Below are 26,953 nucleotides of genomic sequence, written 5' to 3'. Positions count from 1 at the left end.
ACGGCCTCCTACTGCAACTAAGTTCTCAGATGCATAAGGCTACCAACCTTGCTGAGTGCAAAAGAGCTCAAAGAGTCAGGAAGAAACTGAAGGATTTAGTGGGCTGTGCCAGGTGAAGCTCAACCTGTCCCACTGCCCTAGCACTTGGTTGGTGTTTCTGATTACATCTTTTTCTACTGTATGTTCCTCCAGCTATCATTTCTTCCAAGCTGGCCTTTCCTAGTTTAGAAGCTCAAGATCTTAGTCTCCAGTCCATAAGACCTTCATCTTTTCCTGCGTTATGTTTCCCCAAATGCATTTCTGCTGACTGCAGTTCTCTTCTCTTCTCTTCTCTTCTCTTCTCTTCTCTTCTCTTCTCTTCTCTTCTCTTCTCTTCTCTTCTCTTCTCTTCTCTTCTCTTCTCTTCTCTTCTCTTCTCTTCTCTTCTCTTCTCTTCTCTTCTCTTCTCTTCTCTTCTCTTCTCTTCTCTTCTCTTCTCTTCTCTTCTCTTCTCTTCTCTTCTCTTCTCTTCTCTTCCTCGCCTCTTGCCTCTCTCTTCCTTTTCCTTCTTCTCTCTTTTTCCATATGTTCTTAAAACAGATGGAAGAATTTTAAAGCAAAGTCCCTATCTTTTTATTTTTTTCAAGATATCCATCTGAATTTGAGTCAAGAGGATCTGCTGGAGGCAAAACAATAGGGCACAAGGTGGAGAGAACTGAAGAATGAGTGTGCCTGTATTGGTATGATGTGCAGGGTGTTTCAGGGAAACCATTGCTGTTAACCTGTTTGAGATAAAGTACCACCAGCTCTTAAAGCCATGGTGACCTTGGTAAGATCCAGACATTTTGACCTGAAAACACATTTCAAGTGTCTCAGAGATGAGCTTCTGTTGCCTTGCAGCTGACAACCTTACTGTGTTAGACTTTGAGTGCAACTGGACAGGCTACACTATAACCACTCCCTGAATGGAGTGTGGCTTGAATTTGGTCAGAATGGCCTGGGTATGGCTGACTTGGCCTGAGTTACACTGGCTTTGATCTGACTGAGCTACACGTACATGGACTGAGTGCAATCTGAATGTGGGTTTGAGATGGCAGCTTGTGATAGGCACGTTCTAGGTAGGCTAGACTTGCCTGGGTTATCTGCCTTAGACTGTGTTGAATCTGAAGCTGAAGATGGGACTGGTTTGGATGGAGTTAATATTTACAGTGGATGGGAGTGGGCTGATGGGAAGAGTTTGCCTGGATACAGCGCTGCTGAAATGAGGTGAGTGACTTCACAGTGGCTGGTTTAAAAGCCTCATTTTGCTTATACTAGAACCTGTTGCCCCATCGGGGAAGCCATTTGCTGGACCAATGTTCCATGGATAGGAAAGTTTATTCAGAAAGTGCCAAAATGGGATCCCCAAAAGGCTGAGAAAAATCTTTAGTTCTTCAGTGTCCAGCTGCTCCAGCCATCTCCTTCTCCCACAACCTCTGAGTGGTTCATGCCAGAACATCTGCATCTTCTTTCCAGTCTGGTCCACCAGGTCAAATCTCTTCATCAATCAACATCCTAGCCTTAAAAATCCTCCTGTCTGAGAAATTCTCCAACCAGGGATGGCTACCAGTGTTTGAAGTGAGGAAATCGGACCTGAAAACCTCACACATGACTTTTTTTTTAATGACTAGGTTTCCTTGATAGTGCAAAATTTCAGGCAGTCGAATATAGCGTGTGTAATGCATTGCCATAGTGTTGTTTATCGAGGGGATAAAATAATTACTTAACTTGGACACAGGGTTAAGCCCCAAATAAAGGAAAATTCAGACTGTGTCTCAACATAAAAGACTGTGTACCTGGATGATCTAGCAAGTCAGTCTAGGGGACAGTGCTGCCAAACGCCTTCCCTCCCAACTTGTTCTGACTGTGCTTTTAAAAAACAGAAAGAAATGCGTAGCGATGGGTAGGAGATGGTGTGGTCCCGGGGAGAAGCAGAGCCCCATGTCCTTACACAGCTAGCAGAGAGTGAAGCAGGAGAGCGGAGGGTAGCACAGTGCTGTACAGCTGCAGGGCTGCTCACAACAGGGCAGAGCTCCCGGAGAATGTGCTCTTTGTTCCCTGCCTTTAAAGGGTAAGAGAAACACTTATGCATGGCAAATTAGCCCAAAAATGTATTTCTCTAAAACACCCGATTGTCTGGCCAGATCTGCAGCTGCAGGGAAGTTCCAGGGAGAGAAGGGGGAGGTGGCGGGAAGGAGAAGGAGGGAGGCAGGGAAGGAGGGTTTTGATGGCTGGGGGTGGGGGGAGGCAAGATGATTGTGCGAATAAGAGAGAAATTCTCATGCCTCGATTCAAACAGAGCTGGCCAGTGAGCGAGGGGACCCCTGATGGAGGGGCCACGTTGGTGGCCAGGAGACCACGGATGCTGCGCGGTCTCCTAGGGGGTAGGGAGAAGAGGGGACATGAGGCAGCTGTGCTCCGGCCAGCGCTGGAGCAGGCACTGGTGCAGCCGGCGGTGGCGGGGAGTCTTGCCGCCCGGCAGGTTCAGCTGTGCCATCTGGGCCGGTATGCTCAGCGAGCAGTGCCATGCTCCTCTAGTCACCGTGTCGTGCGTCCCAGGGGGCAACAAGCGGTGTCTCTTCTCCCGCTTCGGAGAAAAATATGCAGGGTGTGACTGTGCAGAGATGCAGAGCCTCTGCTGTTCCCAAGCGGTGGCACTTGGGTTTAAAACGTCCCAAATGTACCTCTTGATTAGGAACTTGATCTGGGCTTGTTATGAATCTGCAGCCCAATGCTGATACCCATTTAAAATCTCCCAGACCCTCTCTGGCAGACAAGTGATTCCTTGAACTTCCCTGGGGTTTGGAAAGCAAAACCTAATGGTAAGATGCTTGACAACTGCTCAGACTGTGAAGTTCATGGTGAGTGCCACAGTCCTGTCCCTGCCCCAAGGGATGCTTCTGAAAGCAGAGTCAGGCCCACCGTGAGCACAGCTGAAACCTCAGTGTCCAAGGAGAGTCTCCCACACTGTCCAGGATGAGATGTCCTCTTCATATGCATGATGAGAACTTATTTCTCTTCCATTGTTTGCTGATGTGGAAGGACAGGTGCTCGCTGCTGCAAGCTACAGTGCTTTGCAGGCACAGCCTCTAGGCAACCTGACTGGTCCTCATTACTACCCATTGAATGTTCTTGGGGACATCTGTGGTGTGATCCAGATGCTGCTCTCAGGGGAAGCAGCTCAGGCTAGACTTTGCCTTTGAGGCAAAGGCGTGTGCTTGCCTGCTATAAATCCAGGTCCCTGTCCTTTCTGTGATGTGACATGACCTACTTTGGGCAGACAGGAGAATCTCCTTCAAAGCCACCAGTGCCACCTCCTGCGAGGGCTGATGAGATTGATAGGTAGCCTTAGGTTAGGCAATGCTTAGACTGCCCATGAGAAAAGAGAAACATGAGAGTCTCAGAAGGGGATTTGGCTTTGATACATTCAAGTGACTGGCCAGCTCAGGTGTAAGGTTGATGTTGCCACCGGTTCAAGTTAGCACAGGCAAACTGTAGTCTGTTTCCAGGTTGCTGCTAAACTAATTGGTGACCAGATTTTTCCAAGGAAAACCCTATAACTCTTCAGGTTTGTAATCCAGAAGTCCTATGAAGTCCCCTCTCACTGGACTGGAGGAAGGGAAGGACAGATGGACCTGGATGTTTTAGCTGAACAAGTACCAGCTGCTGGTGGGAATTATTCATTCTTGCTTTTCAGAGGTTACATGAAGATGCTTTGGATGACACTGGGTATGGAGGTTCCTGCTGGGTATGGAGCAGTACCTGACTGGGGGAAGTCAGAATTAGGTTTGAGTATTTCCTATAGCAGAGAAGCTGATCAGACCTGTGTGGGAGAAGCAGTGTGATGGGCAGAGGAGCAGGTGGGGAGCTGAACCACTCTTGAAATGAAGGGTTGGGAAGCTGTTGACAACTGTATAATCATTACCTGGCTCATCTCTATGTGGCCACTGGGATGGTTCACTCTCTCATTTTATGTTTATGTGGGAGAAGAGGGTACAAAAAATGTTAGCTTTAATCGAGTCAGCAATATTTCTCAGCTTTGACACACTTCATTTTTCACTTAAGTGAAAAGGGGTCCCTCTGCATGCATTGCCATGCATCCCTGCAATAAGAGAGTCTGCCCTGTCCCTTCCTCTCCTCCCTTCCCCTCCACTTCTCCTACAGCTTCAGACCTTCACAGCTCTGCCACCCAGCTCCTCATATGTCCCTTTAGAAACATCCTGAGCAGCAGCCGCACAAACAAGTGTGACCATGTTACATGAGTTAAAGCCTCTAGTTTTTAAGGCCACAAAGCTACAGCTGTACCAGCACTGGGCTTCATGCCTGACCTTCAGGGAGTGGGTGGCACAATTGATGGCAGGCCTGCCATGAGTCCTGAGATCGCTTGTGGCAAAGTGGGACTCGGGGAAACCAAGAATCCAGGCACACTCCAGCACTTTGTGGAGACCCAGGGATGGCAAGGATGTGGCATCATGTGAGGGTGGGAATGACTGGTACCGGGGAAGCATTTATTGGTAAATAATTTGCCAAGAAATGGGACTTCAGAGGAATGAAACCAGTTGCAGATCCAGACCTAATTCAACAAGCACTTTTGGCTGGAAAGCAAGTGTGGGAGGGGGATTTTTAAAATATCAAAACATTTCATTTCAAGACAATCTTCCTGAATTATTCTGTTTTCTAAATGCCAAAATGTTGTGAATGGACATTTTCATAGGGAATTTCTGACATTTCATTTCAAACCAGCATTTTGCATTTAAAACTTGACCCAGGTTGAAAGATGAGAGGTCAGACACAAGAGCCTAATAACCACAAAATAAAACCTGTTATTTCAAGTTCAGCAGAATGTTTCAATCGCTGAGTTATGCTATTTGGAAAAAAAAAAAAAATCATCACAGCAGAGCTCCTGTGTGTATCGAGATCAACGTGCCCTTACGTGACACCTCTGAGATGATGGAGACACTAGAGCAGAAATGGCTGGTGCGGTTGGGATAAAACCAGCCAGGCAGTGGCCTGAGATGAACTAGAAAATGCCCTTGAGCATCCCAGACAGAATTTTACTCTTATCTCAATAAATTTCAATCTGATGTCAGTAAGGCTGTTTATGGTGGGATGTGCACCTCTTAGGGGTGCTTGCATCTGTTCAGCTCCATGGGTAGCAACAAGCAGAGCAACGATGAGCAAAGTCCCTGCGGCTGTGGCAGTTTTACCTGAGCTGTCATCTAGCTTTAGGCAAAATGGCGACCAAAGTGCCATCATCTTCCAGCACTGTCCTGCTGATCCCTGTGAAAATCAGTGGAGCTCTCCATGGGCATGTGTCCATAGGCAGCTCCAGGGGAAAAAATGCAAGCCTGAGCAAGGTCTGGGCACAAGAAAATCTCTGCTAATTTGGGAAGCATCCCTGGTACTTCTCGTAATGGGTGGGTAGGGTGGGGGATGATGGCCAAGCAGGATGAAGGACACTGCCAGTGCTTTGAGAAGATGCTGTGTCCCCAAACTGTCTCTTCTGTACAAAGGCAGGTTGAGACTCAAGAGATGTGAAGAATAGCCTTCCTCCCCCTTCCCAGCCAGCCCCAACCCCTCACTCCCACCACCCCATCCTCTCCGCTGTGCACACGTGGTCCCTGATGGCCATGAATAGAGTTGGCACGGGTGGGCCCAGCCCGAGCCACTGGGGCTCATGACTCCCAACCTGAATAAACAGCATAAAGGCACAGAGCAGCCCCGTCGCGGCTCTGTCCCGACCCATCCTCCCCAGCTGCGACAGCATCCGCTGCGGGCCCAGACCAGCCATTCTTACCAAGTCCTTCTGTGCCGTTTGTCTTTCTCTCCCGCTCTTGTCTCCCCCCGCCTCTTTTTTTTTTTTTTTATTTAATCCCCTTTTTCGAACATATCATTACAGGAGCAACAAAAAAGATGGGACAATACAGCCATTGATGAACTGCTCTCGTCCTCCCGTCCCGATCCCCCCCACTCCCTCCCTCCCCTCCTCTGGTGCGTGCCAGCACTCTTTCCACCCGCCCAGGGCTGGAGCCAGCGCCAAACAACCTCTGCTAATAAACAAGAGGAACCAGATAAACCAGGGACACAATAGAGGGATTTGTTGCACTTTAGTGATGGTGGGAACAATGTCAACTCCGTGGCGCAGCTGCATGGACCCCCTCCCATCCTCTCCCCCCACTGCCTCATGCCCCCCGTGCACTTGCAGCCCAACACTGTGATTTATGAAAGGCCAAAGGTCACCATGCATTAAAGAGCTCCTTTCTTGCATCATTTATTAACCCCTCTATGACAAGGCATGCTCATTGCGGAGGTGGTGGTGGTGGTACAGGGAGTGGTAACAGGGTGGATGACTCCGTCCCGGCAGCACTCCACATCTCTCAGAGGATGCTGAGATGCAGAGCTAGTGCTTAAGCCTGGTTTTGCACTGACCTGGTGTGTGTGGGGAGGAGGGAAAGCTTTGGTGAGATGTGTTTTGGCCAGCAAAAGCAACTCGTGCATGCCAGCACGGCTCTGTTCACATTTCACGCAGGTCACTGCCTGCCTGACCTGCACTCGCTACCAGTCTGGTGAGTTCAAATCACAGTCCATGCTGAGGCCATGCGCACACCTAGGGCTGACCTGAAGGGTTGCCCTGAAGACCCCATAGTCCATATGGTAGGGTTGACCATGTTGGATCACCAGAGCCTTGGGTGACCTTGTGCTACCAGGTGTGGTCACATGGGCCTCCCCTGATGCAGCTGGTAAGGGAGGAGGCAGGGGACCATGGAACAGGATGGACCACTCCAAGGTCTCCTTCTCAGGCTAGTAGAGATGTGGCCAAAATCTTTCCTTGTCTCACCAGAGCTGGTTGCCATTACAAGCAACGCTGCAGTGTCACCATGCAGCACTTTCAAGCCTTCCTGTGTGGGCGTGAAGCAATGCCGTGAAACGCTAGCATGATAATTCACTGCCCTGATCTTTTTCTCCTGAAATTGCAGTGACCAAGTCAGTTTGGGTAAGATGACGCAGTGGTAAAGGCTTCAGCACTGAACTTTGTTGTTCCCTGAGCTACAGCCCCATGTCCCCAGCTGTGCTTGAGGGCTCCCTGGAGTCCCTGTCCATGGGCAAGCTTGCTCAGGAGGGCAAACCCCATGGCCATCACAGGCTGAGAGTGATGGGCAAGCCCTAGAGAGGGAGTGTCTGCTGGAGTTCACGTCCACCGTGAGGGCAGTGGGGTTGTGCTGGCGCCTGGTTGCCTGGCCCATCCCTCCTGGCTCAGCAGAGGGGAGGCTGCAGTATTGATGGGTTGGGACATCTTTCCCCCCCACCCCCCCACCCCCGAGACAAAGCAATGGATAACAAGGAACAAGCTTAAGTGCTGGTAGGAGCCCTTTGAGTATGAGTGTCAGAGTGAGCCCCTGCACAGGGCAGAGGGGACACGGAGGCTGGGGCGAAGGGGAAGATGGTCCCGCTGCCCAAATGCCGGTCAGTAACGCTGGTTACCAGCCGAACTGCTCCTGCCCTGGCTTTGGTGCCTCGGCCTCGGGCCGTGCTCCCTTGCTCGCTCTCTCTTGCATTCCTCCGGGAGCTGATCAGGGCTTGAATGACACCCCAGATGACTCTTTGCTATTAATTCCTGTGAACAGAAAGGGCTCCTTGTTCTCCCAGTCCTACTCTCTGGAGGAATTACAGGGGCCAAGGCAGCAGGCTGAAGCCTTCCCAACTTAACCCTTCCCCTGGCTTCCCAGGAGCCTCCCTGCAACCAGAGGACCAGCAGAGGTGAAGAACACCCCGGAACCACCTCATCCACCACTTAACAAGCCCACCAGGGTCACCCAGCACTGCTACAAACACAGGTCTTGTTGGAAGCGTCCCCTTTTCTGGTTGTTCTGCCTGATCGTGTACAATTCCCTTCCTCCCCTCTCTGGGCATCTCTCCTCTCTCGTGCAGACTGAGGGCACCCAGCTTCCTCCATTACATCACACTGGATATGCCAGACTCCATCTGAGAAGGGGCAAAACCAGCCCCCTTCTCCCCCAGCTCCCCACCCCTTCAGTGCTCGCTTTTTGGAAGTACACCTAGCCTCTCCAGCAGGAGGTGAGGGGGTTAACAGCCAGGGAGGCTCCAGTGCCACCCATCAAAGCAGGTAGCAGACAGACATGCTTACCCCATTCCTCTTTGATCTTCCCAGACCCGAGTAATGCAGGAAAATTGTCCCATTTAGCCATCACAAGTCCTTCCCATGCCCATGAAACATTGGGCTGTCCAAGACAACAAGATGGGAGCTCCCTGGGGTCTTTGTAATGCTCAGAGGTGATTGTCCTCTCTCCTTTCCATGATGTTTTCCTTACATCTCCTTTCCGAAGCAGCTGGCACTGTAATCCACTGCTTTAGAGCAAAAAATGCTCTGAGCAAAGTCTCCTGCTCAGCCACATCAAGGCATGCACACCAGTGGCAGCAGTGGGATGGTTTCCTGCACCTGCAGCAGCCCTCACTGTGCCTTGGAGAGGGAACGGGGTTTCTCCTGCTCCGGAGCTGGGTGGGACACTGCAACCATGTCCCAGACCCAGTCCTCAAAGAGCTTCCCGAGGACTCCCATCCCATCCTGGGGTGATGGGAGCACAGGGCCACGCAGCAATTGGCATCACCCAGGCCGTGTTGCCCATGGGGAATGATAACCCCAGAGGAGGGCAGCCACTGCGGCCTGCCTTTTGCTGCCCCATGCAGGACAACTGTGTTGACAAACAACCCAGTCAGGCAATAAACAACTCCAGGCATCAGCTGCCTTTTGTTTCCCCTGATACCCCATGACAAAAATTACTGCACACCCCCTGCAGCTAACTGTCCACATGGATGTGGTGCGGTGCTGCCAAAACCCAGGCAGGGCTGCAGGCAGCTCTTTGCTTTTCCTGAGTGACCCACACCACTTTCTTTCTCCTTGGGCTGCTTCGCAGGCAGCCAGTTCACCAGTGCCCATGCCTGGAAGCAGAGAGGCATCTGGGAAGGTCTAGAACCAATATCGGGAGCTTCAGTGCAAAACAGTGAGGGGTAATGAAAACCAGAGCCCAGCAGTGGTTCCTGTGCCCAGCTCCCTGCTGGGAGGATGTCTGTGGCACAAGGCAAAGTGAAGGGCTCTTTGGAGATTGTGGCCACCACAGAATCTTGGAGGGTGACACAAATGTGGGCTTGGAAAAGCCTTGAAAACGACCCTCATGCTGGGAGCCTGGAAGGGCAGTCATGACATCCGATCAAGGAGGAATTTGTAGAGAAGGGCATGAGGAAGTGGTGGAGACAGGGCTGGGCTTGGGTGCTCCAGCAAAGGGTACGACCTGGTCCTGATCTCTCCGAGGCTGCCATCAATCATGTCCCATGATGTCTCACGAGTGAGACCAGCTGCAGACCCATAGATTTTCCAAGTGTTATGGTGGCCTCTCCCTTTGCTCCTCCCCACTTTTCCTTGGAGCATCACACTCAGGGCATCTTCAAATAAAAAGAGTAACCATTTGAAACCTTTCTATTTCTTCTTGTTCTTTCTGTGGATTGTTCAGATGGTCACCTGGCCACCCCCTCACTAGCCTCCACTTTCCCCCAGGACTGAGTAACCAGTTTCCCAGCTATTTTGTGGTCATGGTGATGAGGTGTGATAGGGCTCCATGGCATCTCCACACCAAAGGTGACACGCAGTTCTCACTGAGCATGTTGGATATACTGTTTCTAGCTGGGGCAGAGGGAATGTCCCTGCCATCTGCAACACTCTCACGACCATCTGGGTTGCCTGGTCCTCTCCCTCTCTCCTTCTCCCTCCTGGGCCACCATGGGACTGAGCAAATCCATTCAGATCTCCCAGCACCACAGCTTGGACAGGGAGACATCCCCCCACTTCCTAGCAGGAGGGCTGCCCCCCCGCTCTTCCTCACCAAGCCCTCCCCTCCAGCCACAGTGGGACCAGCAAGCCTCATGCAGGCAAAGATGCAAATCACACATGGGAACTGGGGACGGTTGAGGGTTTGGCTTTGGCACGGGAAACCTGTCTCCCCTCCCTGGCAGGGAGAGAAGACTTCTGCATCCCCCACCCTGGCACACTGTTGGGATGTTCACGCCCTGTCCTTCCCACAGCACCACGGAGGGACACAGACAGTTCAAACCCACACCAGCCTGCCCAGAGGGAATGAGAAGGCACCAGGGGCAAGACCCTCTCCCACCTCCAAATCCAAAAACTTGCCCCCCGCCACCCCTTCTGCCCCTCATTGCCTCATGTGCCCACCTCCATGGGAAGGGGATTTTGCAGAGAGGCGGTGGCGCCCGCTCGTCCATCCCAGTGGCCGTCCCCATCCCAGCCACCGCCGCCGCCTCAGCTCCTCCTAGCCCGGGTCTCCTCTCCAGTCTTCGGGTCTGGAGCAAGCTGGACGCTCTTAAAAAGCTTTTTATGTGCGCGCGTGTGTGTGTGTGAGTGTGTGTTAATCACATGATTGTAGTTCACCTGTATCCTGAACAAAGACGGCGCACTGTTTAAGGCCCAAACAAGAAAGCCGGCAAGGGAAGGAGGGGGGGGGTGTTGGGAAAACTGAAGGGGCTGTTGAGAGAGCAGGCGCACGCGGGAGAAAATCCTTATCAGACTCCCAATTCATGGGTCTCCCTTTCCCTCAGCACACTGCGGGTATTGTTTGGCTGGGGGGTGTGTGTATTTTTTTGAATGTCTGTGTCGTTCCCCCCTCGCTCCCCAGCTCTGACGCTGTTTTACTGTATGGAAAGATTTCATGGGGAACCCCTCCCATTTTCCCAGGCAGTCCTGGGACAATACCAGTGCTGTGCCCCTGAGCTGGGTAGGGGACAAAAGCTGGCCCTGGCTCTCGCACTGGGGATCCTGCGGCTCCTCTGCTGCAGACAGGCTCTCCCCTCTTACTCCTCCCTTGCTACGGGTGCATGGGATGGGTGTCATCTAGCAAAATCCCTCCTCAGCAACCTCAGCGGTCCCACCTTGGTGGTGGAAGTGTCCCACTAATGTGGTCCCCTCATTGAAACCCTATTGAGCAGGTGTCCCTGCCTGACCCTGTGACGATGCACCTTGCTTGCCAAGCACCCAGCCCAGAGCAGAGTGCCTTTCCCATTACCCTTGGCAGCGGTGCGGGCTTAGGGGCACCTAGTGTGGTGGGACATCTCCACTTCCCAACCCACTCTTACCCATTGCCCTCCCAATATGGCTTTATGGTGGAGAAGTGGCATCCTTCCACCTTGGCATATTGGGGACTGAGGCCCCAAGAAAACATTTCACTGACGTGTCACAGGAAACTCGTGGCTTAGCAAGTTCTCTGGCTCATGAACTACCTTCAGTGATAGATCCTTCACCTGCAAAGGACTGTCCCTTTTTATGGACCTGGAGTACCTCATCCATAGAAATATATGCTGAAAAGAAGGGGTGGAAACCTGCTATATGAGCATTTCCCCAGGGACCAGTCATTAGGAAGACTTGCATTTAGAAAGACCACTTCTTCAATGTTAGCTGCTGTGGCCAGTGGTGCCTCTTGGAGCATCCTTGTCTCTAAAAAGGGCTCCCAGGAGACAATGGAGTAAGAGGCATGCCACCCCAGTGATTTCTGAAACAGGGATGGTCTCTTCTCCTTCCCCTCTGCCTGTGTTCTTGCCTCAGCTGAATAGAAAGTGTCACACCTCTTCTTGCTGCAGTAGAGGTATATTTTCCACAGCTATCTCTCCTGCATCTACCTCTCCATAGCACAAGAGAAGAGATGACACATGGACAGAAGAGACTTAAAAAAAGGATATTCGAGCAGTCAGTGCTGTGAGAGGGGGCTGAAAACAGGGGAAAAGATGCTCAGGGAAAGAAAGTTCAGAAAGAGGAGGCAAGACCAAGGAGACAAAAGGCAAGAAATGGAAAAAGGCAAAATAAAGGGAAAAAAACCCTTTCCCTGCCATTTAGGTGTGAGGAGACACTTGACACTGCAGATTGCAGAGGCTGTGTGGCTGGTACCCACTCCTTTGAGGATGTCCCTGTCTGCAGCTGAGGCACCTACAGCTCTTCCAACAAGGTACAAACGGGACCCAGCTCCTGTCTGGGAGGTAGCAGTAACCCCTGACGGGTGTAGTGAGCAGTGGGACAAACACCAATCCAGAGCCCTGTGGATTACTGAAATCCCTTCAGGGTTTGATCCCTTTCTGCTCACCCAGACCCTGTGGGCATGCAGGAAGATGTGACCCCCATCACTCACTGTCTTGCTGGGGTCAAGCACCGTCTTATTCTCCCCACAGAGCTTGCCAAGAGGCCGCTGCATTTGGGGTATGAGCTGAGCAGGCTTTGAAGCTCCTCTCAGTGCCCTGTGGGGCTCCTTTGTCTCCGGTTTGGGGATCTTCTCCATCAAAGTGCTAGGAAGAGCCCTGGCCTCTCACTCCCTACCACTTGGTACCCAGCACCCTGTATTCCCACTCTGGAGGGAAATGAGAAATACCTGCCCCATCACCTCTTTCCCATGGGGTCCACAGAAACCAGCCACCCGAAGGGAGGGCAAATAAACAGCCTTTTCTGGCCATTTTCTCTGGCATTCTTCCTCCCTGCCTCATGTTGGAGGTTGGCTGCAGACAGGGGAACAAGCAGGGCAGTTTCTTGGCAGTGGCTATCTCCCTGTGGGACAGACCAACTCTGCAGTTCTCCCACATCTCATATGCAGGGTCCCTGCAGCTTGAGGATGATCCTTGCTGGCTGTGGGAAGATGCCATGATCTTTGCAGCATCACTGACTGCATCCAGTGGGCCATTGACAACTTTGTACGAAGTGTCCTTGTCCCATTTGTTTTCGCAGGTTATCTGTCTGCCAGACAGAGGGTGAGCTGTCAAAGTGCCCCTGCCCATGCTGCAAGACCCCTTCTCATGACAACCACAACCAGGGTCTTTCTTGGTAAGAGAACTCATCCCATACTGCAGGACTTGAGGTTCACCAGCTGCTGCTTTGGCCTTGATGCTGTTTTGCTAGGCCCTCCACTGGGTTTTCTTGGCATTCAAGACAAAGGCACCCACATTCCTGTCTTCCAAAGGGAAAAAGGTATCATGTGAAGAAAAGTATCTGAGCCCATCTTTTTACTGGAGTAGGTAATGCTGAAGAGAAGAAAGAGATGATTCCCTGAGAGTTTTTTTGAGGGGTGCAAGAGGTACCTTTAAGCACCTCTGCCTGCTTGATGCCAATGGTATGCAGCTGTTCCCCCTCCCAGCTCTGTTCAGTAAAGACTTCTCACTGGACTCTAGTAAGGTTTTCCCTGCAGTCACCCTATGTTTTCAGAACTTTGCTAACTTAAGAGCAGACGTGCAGGGAAATGGGCCTATGCTGTCAGCCAGGTCTGCAAGGGCAGTGGCCAGCCCCACAGGTCTGCTCTGAGGTCTTTAGCGCGGGTGCTCAGCCCCATCCTTGGGACTGGTTCCCTTATGCTTCACGTGGTACCAGCCAGTGATTTTTCTGGGTCTTTCTAACACAAAGTTTCTGGAGAGTGAATATCTGCTACAGGAGTTAAAAATGTTCTTGAAATCCCTTGAAGCTGTGGGTCACATTCATTTTTTTCGTTGTATTTTCTGACTTAGCACTGAAGTGTTTTCAGGTTGGCTCTGCAGCGAGGAGCTGGAGCAGGAACTAGGTTTATCTCATTGCTGACTCAGGAGGGCCTGGGAGGATCATCAGATTTTTCGTGGGTAACCCCTCATAGTACAGGGTTGGTGTTGGTCTATACCAGCCCTGGTGACAAAGGAAACTGAAGAAGCAAACTACCAGAGGCATCTGGGAAGGTAAACGAGCTAGAAAATGGAAGATGTGATGAAGAACATCCTAACTCATTGAGTGCTGAGATCTTCTATATGTTCCAGTGCACGAGCAGCAAGAAAGAGGGTGAGTGAGTGTGAGAGAGTCCTTCTTGTCAGGAGACCTCCCTTTTCTCATGAAAGACCCCACATTTGCCTTCAGGAGCAATTCAGCATGTGGGAGGAAGCAAAGCCTGCTTGTCTTGGCAAGACCCCACAGAGGCAAACATGTCATGACAAGCCCATCTCTAGGGTACAAAAGTCCTAAGAACGTTCAAACTGGTATCCACTGTCCAGCAGCACGGTATTTTCCCTGGACCTGATGTCCTCCATCCTTGGGACACCCCTGACCTCCTGCATCCCCTTCCCCACCCTGCAGACTCAGGTCTAAATGAGATGCCCTTTTGGCAGTGTCCTGACCCTGGGGTCTTGAGCCAACTTGTTGCAGCACAGTGGGGTCCCCGTGAGACTCTGTGATGGGGACCAGGGACTCATTTGGCACGTGGGGGGCATCAGACCCTGCAGAAGCAACCGTACTAGCCGGGGGAAGGAGGTGATCCTAGTCCTGGGGTGCACACCCATCTCTCCCATCACCCCAACCCCCCCAGGACTGAATCCTCCAGCACCATCTCAGGGGCGGCCATGCCGCTGAGAGCAGCCCAACGCCAGCAGCTCTCTTGAAGAAGCTGGCACTGGGGGAAAGTGGGGAACGTGCTGGCAGCCGAGGTGGGGTGGGGGCTGCCTGCGTCCCCTCCCCGCCGTCCCCGACCGACCATATTCTGGCTCTGAGGAGTGCTTGGCTCCACCTTCCGCCCTTCCCTCCCCCGGTGCTAAGCAGCAAAGCCAGCTAGAGACATCCAGCCAGGGTATTAGTAAAAACCAAGCCTCCCTCTAGGAATGGCACTTGCCTAAGAGCCTCCCCACGCTGCGTGCCCCGACGCTGCTGGGGCTGGGAGGGAGAACAGGGGGGCTACTGGGATACAAATCACAGCCCTCGCAGGATCTGCCAGGCACACCGGACAGCAACGTAAGTTTTCCTACCTGAGCTTGCTTGCACGCATGCACGCACACGTTTGCTCGCGCTTTTTTCCCTCTACTTTATCTTACTTTTTTTGATTTCCCCAGCAAGGGTCCATGTCACCCTCTGAAACTGGAGGGATAACAGTCCTTGCTCTGCACTGGATCTTCTTCAGCTAAGCCAGAGACATGCTTTTCTATCACTTCTTCTTTTCTTTAATTTCTTTCTTCTTTTTTTATTGGGGGGGTGGGGGGGAGGGGATAGAGGGGCCTTTATTTTTAGAGTGTTTCTTTCTTCAATGGGGAAATTGCTGTACAGTGGCAGGGACTTTTAGAGGTGACTGCAGACAGAAGGAGAGAGGAGGAGTGTGTGGGGCAGGCAACCCAAAGCCTTGGCTTTTCTCAAAGTTAAACTTGGTTTGTGTTTTTATCTCTCTCTCTCTATATATATATCTGAATGTGAATATGTATATGCATACATACACATAGACGGGTGTGTGTGGATGCAATGTAGATGTATTTTAACTCTCTGGTTTATGAGCTGAGAGAGGAGAGTGAGGGATGCAGAGGCACTTTTCCACAGCTGGGATCAGGGTCTCCATGTGCAGATCCAGGGCCCAGGCTGGTTCCCTGCCTGGTGGGGCTGCCTGCTCAGCTACCCCAGTAGCCAGGGTATAGGTCCCTTCTGATTTATCGATATGGTGCCAGTGCTTCCCCTCCCATGCCTCCCCCTGGGCACCGCGCTGGCATTTCACCGCACATCTTTGAAAGAAAGGGGCACTTCCCCACACAAATTTTGTGGCCGTCCCCTCATTCCGCTCCCTGTGGGGAGCTGTGCCTGGGCAGGATGGTCCATGTGTCTCTCCTTTCAGGTCCCCAACACCCTTATCCCTCTTGCTGCAGGCCCCTCTGCACATGTCAGCTCCAGACGATTGCAGAGATAGGGAGCAATATCCCAGTTAATCAGGGGCCCCGACCCATCCCCACCCCCATTGATCACGGGTTTTGCGGTGTGCACGGCAATTGCTTTGCTTGCGCTTTTATCAAGCAGCCCCTGTCTCGTGGTCAGCTCTTCAGAGACCTCGGAATCCCTTTCAGATTTGGTGGTTGCTTCTCCTTTTCTCTTTTTCTCCCCTCTCTCCTTTCTTTCCTTTGTTTTTGTCTTCCTCCCTCCCCTCCCCAGTGAGAAGAAGGACACCAAGAAGGAAGAGAGAGAGGGCTCAAGAGCAGCAATGGCTGACGACCAAGACCTTTCAGAAGTGGAGATGAGCCCAGTGGGCTCTGAAGACCACCACTGCCTCTCACCAGGACCTTCCATGGCGTCGGACAACTCCCCACACCTCACCAGCTCTGGGAACGGGGAGATGGGGAAGGTCAAGAAAGAACAGCAAGACTCGGAGGCGGACGACGACAAGTTCCCCGTGTGTATCCGTGAGGCAGTCAGCCAGGTGCTGAGTGGCTATGACTGGACCCTGGTACCCATGCCCGTCCGGGTCAATGGAAGTAACAAGAGCAAACCTCACGTCAAGCGGCCCATGAACGCCTTCATGGTCTGGGCACAGGCTGCCCGGAGGAAATTGGCTGACCAGTACCCACACCTCCACAATGCTGAGCTCAGTAAGACCTTGGGGAAGCTCTGGAGGTAAGAGCGGGCAGGCGGGCAGAGGGAGAGCATGAGGGCTGAGGTCTGGAGGTGTCCTGGAGAAGACTGTGTGGTCACATGGAAGGATTGAAACTTAGCGGGATGGAAGCGGTGTCCCTTGAGGGGACTTCCTTCCCTGCGGGCAGCCCCCTCACAGGAGGCGCAGTTGGTGACTGGGGCAAGAGTGGTGGTTGGATGTAGCGAAGGCTTCCTCAGCAGAGCTCACCTCCATCCTGGGCAGCAGTCCTTTCCACATGTTTCCCATTAATTTCTGTTGTTCCTGACCAGGACACTTTCCTCCTGGTCCTCTCCTGCCTGACTGCCGGGGGAGATCTTGTTTTCTTGGCTCACTGTCTCTGTTGGGCCAAGTTGTGCCCAAGCAGGAACTGGGCTGAGCCCCATACAACTTAACTCACTGGTGGCTGCCTCAAGCCTGTTTGAACTCAGGTCCCAACACCAACAGGGGTTATTTTCCATGCAGTGCCACAGAGCAAGTAGCAAACCAAGTTACGGCTGAGGAAGGAGAAAGGTTAGGGGAAAGGAGCTAGGCAGTCGGAGCCCCACACCCATCCTTCCCACGGCAGTCCCGTTTTTGGCAGGCCATGCAGGTGCAGTGAGATGGACAAGGAGAGACCCTGCTAGAAAGGGGGGCTGAGGCTTACAGAAAGGAAGAGACCTGCAACAGTCCCAGCCTTAGCAGGCTCTCTTGCAACAAGCTGGCTCAAACCAGCCCTTTGCACCCAGAGAGATGCTCTTGTCGGCACACACACGCTCATTCTTCTGGCCCCACCAGTTTGTTGCACCCGTTTTCATTTTGGCTTTGTGCAGATCCCCATGTCCTTTACATACCCTCCCCAACCTGCTCCTCCTTCCTCCAGCAGACCGATGGGCTGCCCCAATTTACTGCAGCCAGCCCATCGGTGTGCAGAGAACCGTCATGGCCAAACTAAGTGTGTCAGGCTGGCCATGCCACTTCTGTTCCATCTGACAGTCTCTGCCGATAATCCCATCAACCTGTTATAAATATTTTCTGACACAAGCCTCCAGCACTGTCCCCCCCACCATTGCCTTGCACCAACCAACGCAAACCAAGGCTCATGCAAATGTGCCCTCCCATTCTCTCTCCTGACAGCATTTTGTGGAGGAAGTCCTCAACCTTGGGTGCACCAAAAGACATTTTTCCAAGCAGAAGCAAAACACACCCCATCCAGCAGCTAGTACCAAGAGCTCCTCCTGTCCTCAAACCTCCTTGCTCATAAAGAACCAAGCCCTTGGGCATTAGTGTCTCCCTCTGCTATGTCAGCCTGTTTACCCCAATGTGCCAGTGTCTGGTGTAACTCCAGCAAAGGGATTTCTTTCGGAAGTTGAAGGCATGCTTGCGGATGTCTCATCTGATGCTCTTTCTCGCTTTGTTCACTGCTGCCTTCCCTTCCTTTTACCACAGCACTTGCTCCTGCCGGGGGCTCTGCTGCCAGCCTCTGGGCTGTGAAGCTGTACTGGAAGTTGTGTGTGTGTGTATGCATGTAAACCCACCTTTTTTGTTCCCAAAGTGTTATTTCAAGATATCATTCCTTTATTGCAAAATATTGCCAGATTTTAGAGCAATAGCCTCCCTCTGGACAGTGCATTACCCCTGAAAATATAGCGAAACCCTCCACAGGTGTCATATTCAGGGCACAGGGAGACACAGTCCCCAGCCTGTGGCCACATTCATGCACCCAACTGCAGCCCTGCTCCCAGGGCACAGCTCCTGCTGCTGTCTGCATGGGTCTCAGAGCAGGGGGACGCTGCCACCAGTTGATGGTCAAGGTCCCCAGGTGTTTCTTAGGGCCTTGTGCGGCCAATGAGTGTGGGTCAGGAAGAGAAGCTTCTGGGATCAGGCCTGAGGGTGTTGCGTGCTGCTGGGTTTGTGGCTGCTTTGATTGAACACATCTCCTCTCTGAGTGTCCCTAGTGCAGGCTGTGGCTCTCCAAGCCGTGTCAGCCCCTACAGGGACCGTACAGCACAGTAAGCTCAGTTATGGGTGCAGTCGGTGTCTGGCCTGGGTATAACTATGTGAGTGTGCCTTTCTGTGAGACTGGAGGGAAATATCAGCCCACAAAACTCCAGGGGAGGTGGACCAAAAGCTACCAGGATAGTAGCCCTGAGCCTCGCCTTCCAGCCATGATACGATTGGGTCTTTCTCCATTGAGGTTCCCACTGCCCTCATCTACACTGTCCCCAAGGTATGACTGTGAGCAGCTGGGTTTTGCTCTGAATAGCTTAGTCTCAAACATTTGACAAGTGTCCCTGCAAAGGGCTCTGGCTGTTCGCATATCCCCACCCTTACAAGGTGGCCACCCAAACCCTACATCAATAGTTGCCTTGGAAAATGTGGGTGACATATTTCCATGTGGGCTGCTCTGAGCTTACACAGGTAAAGGGCATGTTAGACAGAGAGATGAGTGCTGGTAAGCACAGATTGCCAGCAGACCACCATTAAACCAAGTATGTCCCCAGCGATTGACTTGAGTGGGGATGGCAGAGGATGGGAAATCTTGAAAGGTAGCTAGCAGATTGAGCGATAACCACAGTGCTGTCCCATGTGCTCCTCTGCAAAATAGGCTGCAATGGTCCCGGCTTTTTTTCTTAAGCCCGGCATTTGCTCCGGCTCTGTGTCACCAATACATCCTCCACGGGCCGCAGCCCTCACTGGGAAGGGTGGCAGGACATGCCCCAATGGCCACACTTCCCGTGTGACCCCAAGTGTGGTGCCAGGGGGCTCATGGCCCCATCCACCTCCCTGTCTGTACCCACTTAGGGTGTGTGAGGGGTGCAGTCAGCAAACCGAATATACTAAAAAAGAAGGGAGCATTTCTGTGCTTGACGGTCATGAAATCTCACCTTGGCTGCTTTCCTTCCCCAGGGTGGGACAGGGAGCAGCTCTCAAATGGAGGCTGGCTGCTGAAAATGGTGGTATGACTCTCAGCCAAAATGCCAGCTAGCACCACCTCTGGGGCTGGACACAAGCGAGGCACGGGCGGAAGGGAAGGAAGGCTCAGTAGGGAGGAGCGAGGGAACCTGATGGAGGGATCTTTGCATGGAGGTGGCAGCACCCAGGGAATAGGGTCATGCCCACAAAATCTGGGGCCATGGATGTGTAGGAGCACCCACACGGCTGCCTTCTGCTCCCAGCCAGCCCTTGCCATGCATCGGCCCCAATGCCCAACCCTGTCACCGCACTGACTCATCGGCAGCTGAGTCCCAGCACAGGGTCAGGCCGCTGGCCGCCGAGCCAGTCGCCTGGCACACAGTGCGGTGCAATGCCAGCAGCAGAAGGGGAGGCTGCAAGAAGCAGGCAGAAAGGTTGTAGCCCTTCTTTCTTCTCCCAGAGCGGGGCGCTGGATGCTTGTCCCTCTCCCCTCGGCTCAGGAATGAGCATTCGGTGTCGGGGAGGGTGGCGAGAGCTCGGTTAAGCCCCATGAAGGGCTTTGCTCTGTGATCCATAACTTCTCTGCCCGTGCGAGATTCCTTTGCATTATGGCCTGGCAAGCGTGGGGGGCAGGAGGGGGAGGGCAGGAAGCAAGTGAAATCCAAATCCCCCCAAATCTCCTGGCCTTTGCCTGGTCGCACCAGTTTCACTTTGCTAAAGCCGATTTGAGCTCTGATCCAAGTGGGAGGGAGGAGAGAGCAGGCAGCCTTGGAAAGGAGAAGGCAAAGACGTGGGGAGTGGACTTGCCGCTGTCCTGCTGCGGCACTGTGGCACTGCCCGTGGGCTGGTGTGAAGGGGAGAGGAGGTGAGGCCCTCAGGCATAGCTCAGAGGGCAGGGATCTGACTCCTGCATAGCCTCCAGCAGCTCTGGTTCATGCCATCCACCAGACAGATCTGGGAGGCTGAGCTTTGGTCTCCATGGGAGGCTCTGCTCTGAGCTCGCCATGTAGTCCACCCTGCAGATCAAAGCTGACTGTGCAGCCTACAGCTTTCTCGCTCCGAGAGGAGCCCGTGTAGAGAGAGACCTTTCATTCCCAACCACAGCATCTTATTAGCTTTAGCACCATCTGGGCTGGGAGTGCAGGGACGCTGGAGCCTGGCTGCCTTGTAGTGAAGTGTCCCAGGTTGCAAGGCTGCAGTTTTTGCCTCTATTCTCCATCTCCCATGGAGACGGGGTGTTCTGCAAGGCTGAGGATTTTGGCAAGGCAAGGTCGCTTCCCAGCCCATGATGATTACGAGGGTTGGCCATGATGTCGCTTTGGACCCCTTGGAGGGCAGTCTGGAGCAGCGCAGGCTGAGGGATTAGAGCCCTCCGGGCCGTGTGAGCATGGTGTATGGTGGCGGGAGGGAGACAGGAAAGCTGGTGTTGGATTCACAGTGGCTCAATTGCTTTAATCTCCAGGATTAAAGCAGTGGAGGAATGTGGTGTGTGGCTGCGACCTGCTCAAACTGCCTGGAGTGAACCCAGGTCAGCACTGTAATGGGCTCCAGCCCGTGACACGCACCTTCTGGCTGCTGGCTGAGGGGATGCACAAGGATCAGGGGAAAGAGGCTGCTTAGGAACCAACCCATTACTTGCTGGCAAACCCTTTGCCCCGCCAGATTTATCTGTGTGCTCCTTGAGCCATGTCTCCTCTTCATCTTCAGTTTTTCAGGCCATTTCAGGCCTTTGTATCTTCCTCAGTGTCTACAGCTTAACAGAACTGGTCATGTTTTAGTGCTAAGTGCTCCGGGTGCACCAAGGTGCTGGCACAGCCCCATCCCCAGGTAGTTCTTTTGTTGGGGAGAAAAAGGCATGGACATATCATAATAGAGAATTTTTTGTCATTTGGGAGCCCTGCCATTTCTAACAGCTGTTGGAGTTGCAAGTCATGGGAAGCCTAGTCCCTTCTGAGAGCACTGGTTTCTGGTTGGAAGCAGGATGACCTTGAGTCACAAGAATATTTGAGGGGAAAAATCATAAAATGAAACTGAAGTGCTTCCAGCAGAGACACTGCTAAAGGCTTGAGCAATAAGCTTGATCTCATCTTCAAGTGCTTTGAGCCATCCTGCCCGCACATTTCACCATTTCCTCAGAGAGCCTATCTTAACTAGAGCAGCCCATGATCTGGCAGGCATACAGAGAAGGAGCTTACATTTCTGCAGTGCCTTTCATCCAGAGACCAAAACTCATCTATTTCTACAAGGCTAGCAACATAGAAGCTAATTTTTTTACAATTGCTCGGCTAAGTTCAAGAAGGGCTGGTCCTTTGCACTTCAGCCTTTTGCATTATCCATGTCTAAGGTGAGCAGGAGCGCCAGGAATAGCAGAATAGTTTCCCCTCCTTTGAAATTTTAATTCCCTTCTAGGATATTGCAAGATGCTTAAAGGCCCAGCAAGCTCCATGCAGCAACATGGGTATTGTGGAGCCAACACCAATTGCTGCCGTTTGTGCTCAGTAGAGTCTCAAACTTGGAGCAGAGCCTATGGAAGGGTGTAACATTAAACTGGAGTAAATACAGTCTGGGGAAGAGAAAAAGACATGTGGGAGGCAGCACTGCGGATAGCAAGGGTGACCCACACTGCCTTAGTCCGAAGGATGATCCCAACTGCCCTTAATTTGCCCAAAGTCTTTGAAGGAAGCTTGTCCAGCCTTATTTTACACGGCTTATTTACACAGCTATGAAAGGCTGTGCTTTGCCTTTGGACAGCGTAAGAGAAGGCGTTGAACTTACTGAGGTGACACTGCTGGGGAAGGGGGACCCAGCGCTGGCACCAACCAGTGTCAGGGCTTAATAATTAACGAGGAGGAGGAAAACATTTCTGTCTCCACTGAAACGCTTCCACGCTCTCCCTGTTGTTCTGGGAAATACTCTCAATGGGGCAACACCCTGACGTCTGGATTTACACACTGTGTCCCAAGATGCTGTATATAGCTGGGGTTTTTTTCTGATGTACCTGCCCCTCTCCTTCTCTTCTTCTCTTCTTTACCACCTTGGCCTCTGCAGGCTGTTGAACGAAAGTGACAAGCGGCCCTTTATTGAAGAGGCGGAGCGGCTGAGGATGCAGCACAAGAAGGATCATCCTGATTACAAGTACCAGCCCCGCCGGCGGAAAAATGGCAAAGCCACTCAGGGTGAGGGCGAAGGCCAGGTGGATGGGGAGGCTGGCGGGGCTGCCGCCATCCAGGCCCACTACAAGAATGCCCACCTGGATCACAGGCATCCCGGTGAAGGGTCACCCATGTCTGATGGTCATCCAGAACACTCCTCAGGTGAGTCCCAGGTCTCTGTGAACCTACTGACAGGTTTCAGCCAACTCAGAGGCTCAAAAAAGACAAGTCATCATGGTGAAAGCCTTAGTGATGTGGCTCACACCTTGCTCATGACCCAACAAATTCTGCTGGAGTCAGCAGTATGGGGACACACCTGAGTTTCACAGGCACTTGCATTCCTCTGGACAGGCAAGGTATTGTTGCACCCTCCCTCTTTTTCCACAAGATGATATAAAAAGGTTTGGTTTTGGCTGGCTATTTCTCTCTTCCTCCACTGAAGTCTCCAGCCAGACAGTTGCTGACATACTGGGAGGAGCAGAGCTGGGCTGTGTATAAAGCCAGGCATAAAGTGGTAACTCACCTCTCTCTTTCCTCCTCAAAATGTTTTTCACATTGCAGGTCAGAGCCACGGGCCTCCCACACCTCCTACTACCCCTAAGACTGAGCTGCAGGCAGGCAAAGCCGACTCCAAACGAGAAGGGCGTTCTCTGGGGGAAGGGGGAAAGCCACACATTGACTTTGGCAATGTGGACATTGGGGAGATCAGCCATGAAGTGATGTCCAACATGGAGACCTTTGATGTCAATGAATTCGACCAATACCTGCCGCCCAACGGACACGCCGGCCACCCAGGCCATGTTGGGGGCTACGCGGCAGCGGCGGCTGCTGGCTATGGCCTCGGGAGCGCCCTGGCTGCAGCCAGCGGACACTCTGCCTGGATCTCCAAGCAGCATGGAGTCTCCCTGTCCACTGCCACCTCATCGGTGGTGGACTCCAAGGCCCAGGTGAAAACAGAGGGGTCCGCCCCTGGAGGTCATTACACTGACCAGCCCTCCACCTCCCAGATAGCTTACACATCCCTGAGTCTGCCCCACTACGGTTCGGCCTTCCCTTCCATCTCCAGGCCACAGTTTGACTACCCGGACCACCAGCCCTCGGGACCCTACTACAGCCATTCCACCCAAGCCTCTGGCCTCTACTCTGCCTTCTCCTATATGGGACCTTCCCAACGTCCCCTTTACACTGCCATCTCTGACCCTGCACCCTCTGTGCCACAGTCCCATAGCCCCACACATTGGGAACAGCCCGTGTATACGACTCTCTCCAGACCGTAGGGAATGGGGAACGGTGACCGAAGCAGCGACGGAAAGGCTCCGAAGAATCAGCACAGGCAGAAGAGCCTCCGAACTCCGAGGTCACTCAGTGCCATCCAGCCACCAGAACCCACTGAGTATACAGAAGTGCCTTTCTTGACCCCGGCTATCGCTGGCTCACCCGCCTAGAGGAAGGTTTTTTGTCCTTTCGCCCTTTACCAATTTCATGCAGGCCACATGACTGGCTTGCGACACCTTATTGGCCTTCTAGATGAGGAGGATTCTAGACATGGAGTGACTGGTCCGTGGTGGGTTTCGTTGTGCGCACCCTGGACTGTATGATGAGAGAGACTGTCGTTTCCTTCCCCTCCCCAAACTGCTCCAGGGAGTTAGCAAGTGTTTCCAACAGGCCACAATGGCCAACACTTTGTCACCTGCTGCGGGTGAAAGGTGGTTGCTCAGCCTTGGTGAACACGTTATGGGAGGAGTAGTAGGGAAGACGGCACAGCCGGCTTCCTTGCGATCAGCGTCGTGCAGCAGTCCTGCCTAAGATTCAGACATGCATGAATCTTGAACCCCGCTGGAAGACCAACCTGCGCTTGCTTCCCTGCTGCTTTCCACAGCTGCATCCTAGCTTTTCTCCCCGCCTCTTCTCTCCATCCTGTCTGTTTAATCCCACACTCTTTCCTGCATGGAGATTTTAAGGCTTGCCTGAACAATGCATAGGACTCAGGAACGACATTGTCGGTCTTAGTGTTACTCATATCACAGCCTGTGTGCACATGCGTGTTCATGTATGGAGGTGCAGGAGAGGTGGGGAAGGACCAGTAAATTATTAAGGTGCTGTGGGTGAATCCTCCTTTCTTAAGATTACTCTATATCGTTCATTCATGTCTGGCATTTCTGGCATCTAAGTCTTTTCTAATCTCTTCAGTATCCCAAGCAATCTCTGAGCAAACTTGGTCCTCGCTCTTCCATGTCTGACTGTGCCTGCCTGAAATGAAGAGGCACCAAGAAAGCTACTATGCACTGCCAACACCCTGAGTTGATTCCAATACTCTCTTTGAACACCCACTCCAAACTCAGGCTGATGGGGTGTGCATCCCTGCTTGTTTGTTCAGCATGTCTTCCAGTCAGTCAACACCTCCCTCCTACCTACGCTGAGGATGGAAAGATACTCCTGCAGCTTTAAGCAAGGTAGATAACGCACCCGATCTTGGATGAGTGTAAAGAAAAGAAGTCTATTTAGGTGCAAAGGAATTTGTTTTCCCCTCTGGGTTTCAAACTGGAAGCAACCAGCTCTCACAGTCAGATCAAGCTCCTTTTTTCAGCCCAACACCCAAGGACAGTCTGCTTATTTCTCCTTTGTCACCTCCAGGACTGGGGTGGTTTGTCCTGCCAGGGAGTGAACTGGCGCAAAAGTTGCTGCAGGAAAAGATGACTCCTGGCAATTGATTGCAGAGACATGTTGTGGGACCTTCCAAAGGATAATTCCAATCTAAAAGATAAAATACTTTGACCAAACATGGACTGTAATTGGTGCCGCTGTATCCCTCTGCTATGACTGCCAGATGCCCTTCCTGCCTCCCTTAGCTATGGATGACTTATCCTTGTGGTGTCTGAAAAGATCATGTAGAATGTTTGCTCCTTGTACGCATGTAACCTCTTCCAGCCTTGACCCCTTATTTATGCAAGTAGCACCTTCCTCCCCCACCTCCCTTTCCCCAATGTCTGTGCTGTCCTAGCACCATTAACTCTGCATTAAACATATGGAATAATAAACTTAAAAGTTTCATTTTCATGTGTCTGGTTTTTTTTGACGTCTTTTCTGCAAGTCTCTGTTTTTCCCCCAGTAAGTGTATGATGGGTCACACCACCGCCACACGGATCCTGTGCACAGACCTCCTCTGCCTGTCATGAAGAGGACACAGGCTTACCAGACTCCTTCACAGAGATAAAACTCATCTTCTGTTCACACCCCAGCTCCAGCCATTTCTTCAGTGAGAAAGTAGTAACACTGATTTCTGTTCTTCAGCTAAGATTCAGCACGTGCAACTAAGAAGAGTGCTGTTTTGCATGTGCTTCACCCAAGAATTTCTTAGTGTGATTGTTAGCGCTCTCCAGAATAGGAGCATGGGGTTTCTCATCTTGGTTCCTCATCACCAGGTGGCAGATGATGTACCTTAAAAAAAACCTTCCTCACATACACAAACTTGAGTATTTTGGAAGCAACCACTAGTTTCTCTGCAGAAACTCAACCCCCCTGGCCTCTTGCCTTCCACAAGCAAAAACCTAAATACAAACACTCACACAGAGAGAGTATATTCAAGAATAGATGTATATACCTAATTACTTGTTGAAGAAGACATCCTGGGTGTAGTCAGGTCCTCGGAGGCTATCTGAAGATGTTTGGAAAGAAAACGTACAGCAGATATCAGTCTGCTTAAGAACACCTCTCAAGGCCAATGGTAGCAAGGTAGGATCCCAATCAACACAGAGACTCCACAACAATTACAAACTGATTCCAAAGGGCTTCAGTGCCAATGCACATGATCGATCCAGTGAGTTTGTGTTCACTAAACACTTTATGGGTGAGTAGAGTAAGCAGGATGTCTAGGAACTGTGGGACACGTTCAGAGCTTTTCAAAACTCACAGCACTATTTGGATGAAGTCCTGCATAGGGCCAAGAGCATCATCAGCAGAATGGCTTAATGGATCTAAGAATGGTGATGCTAGCTAAAGAGCTCCATGTAGCACAGGACTGTGGCCATTCACTGGAGAGGACAAGAAATCTCTACCCCAAATTACAGGCTGTGGGAAGAGTCCAGAAGGGAAGTACTGCATTGCTGAGCAGATCAGGAGCATATGTGGGGACGAAGGGAAGCCACGGTGGAGTTAGGGGTAGGAGAGCTGATCACAGGGGTGGGAGAGAGAAGGGAGATGGTGTGGATAAACAGAAGAGTAGGAAAAGAAAGTTCTTAACCACACACAAGTACCATTCTCCAGCTCTTCAAAAAGCAAATTAAGAAAGTGAGTGGGCTCTGCCTCAACCATTCTCTAGTGGAAGGCAATGCCTCCTCTCATCTAGGAGGGTCCTCACAACTAAGACAGGACTGAGAATGCAGCTGGTAACAGAGGGGTTAACCACTCCTCCTCCAGCCTAGCAGGAGCTGGCCCGGCATC

General features: G+C 52.0%; 2 protein-coding genes across 2 annotated transcripts in view; one reads left to right on the top strand and one right to left on the bottom strand.

Annotated features, from left to right (window-relative positions):
* MICALL1 (MICAL like 1) overlaps window positions 1-26,953 on the bottom strand; it is a 114,906-nt gene that overhangs the window by 52,472 nt on the left and 35,481 nt on the right. The window lies entirely within an intron of this gene.
* SOX10 (SRY-box transcription factor 10) lies at window positions 14,677-25,570 on the top strand. The gene is made up of 4 exons (XM_074826622.1): window positions 14,677-14,818; window positions 15,992-16,450; window positions 22,410-22,675; window positions 23,075-25,570. The coding sequence occupies exons 2-4, from the start codon at window positions 16,041-16,043 to the stop codon at window positions 23,788-23,790; spliced, it is 1,392 nt and encodes a 463-aa protein (XP_074682723.1). The 5' UTR covers window positions 14,677-14,818; window positions 15,992-16,040; the 3' UTR covers window positions 23,791-25,570.

This window comes from Strix aluco, chromosome 5, assembly GCF_031877795.1.
Source record: "Strix aluco isolate bStrAlu1 chromosome 5, bStrAlu1.hap1, whole genome shotgun sequence".
In the NCBI taxonomy this organism is placed as follows: domain Eukaryota; kingdom Metazoa; phylum Chordata; class Aves; order Strigiformes; family Strigidae; genus Strix; species Strix aluco.
This window is presented reverse-complemented; position numbering and strand designations above follow the sequence as displayed.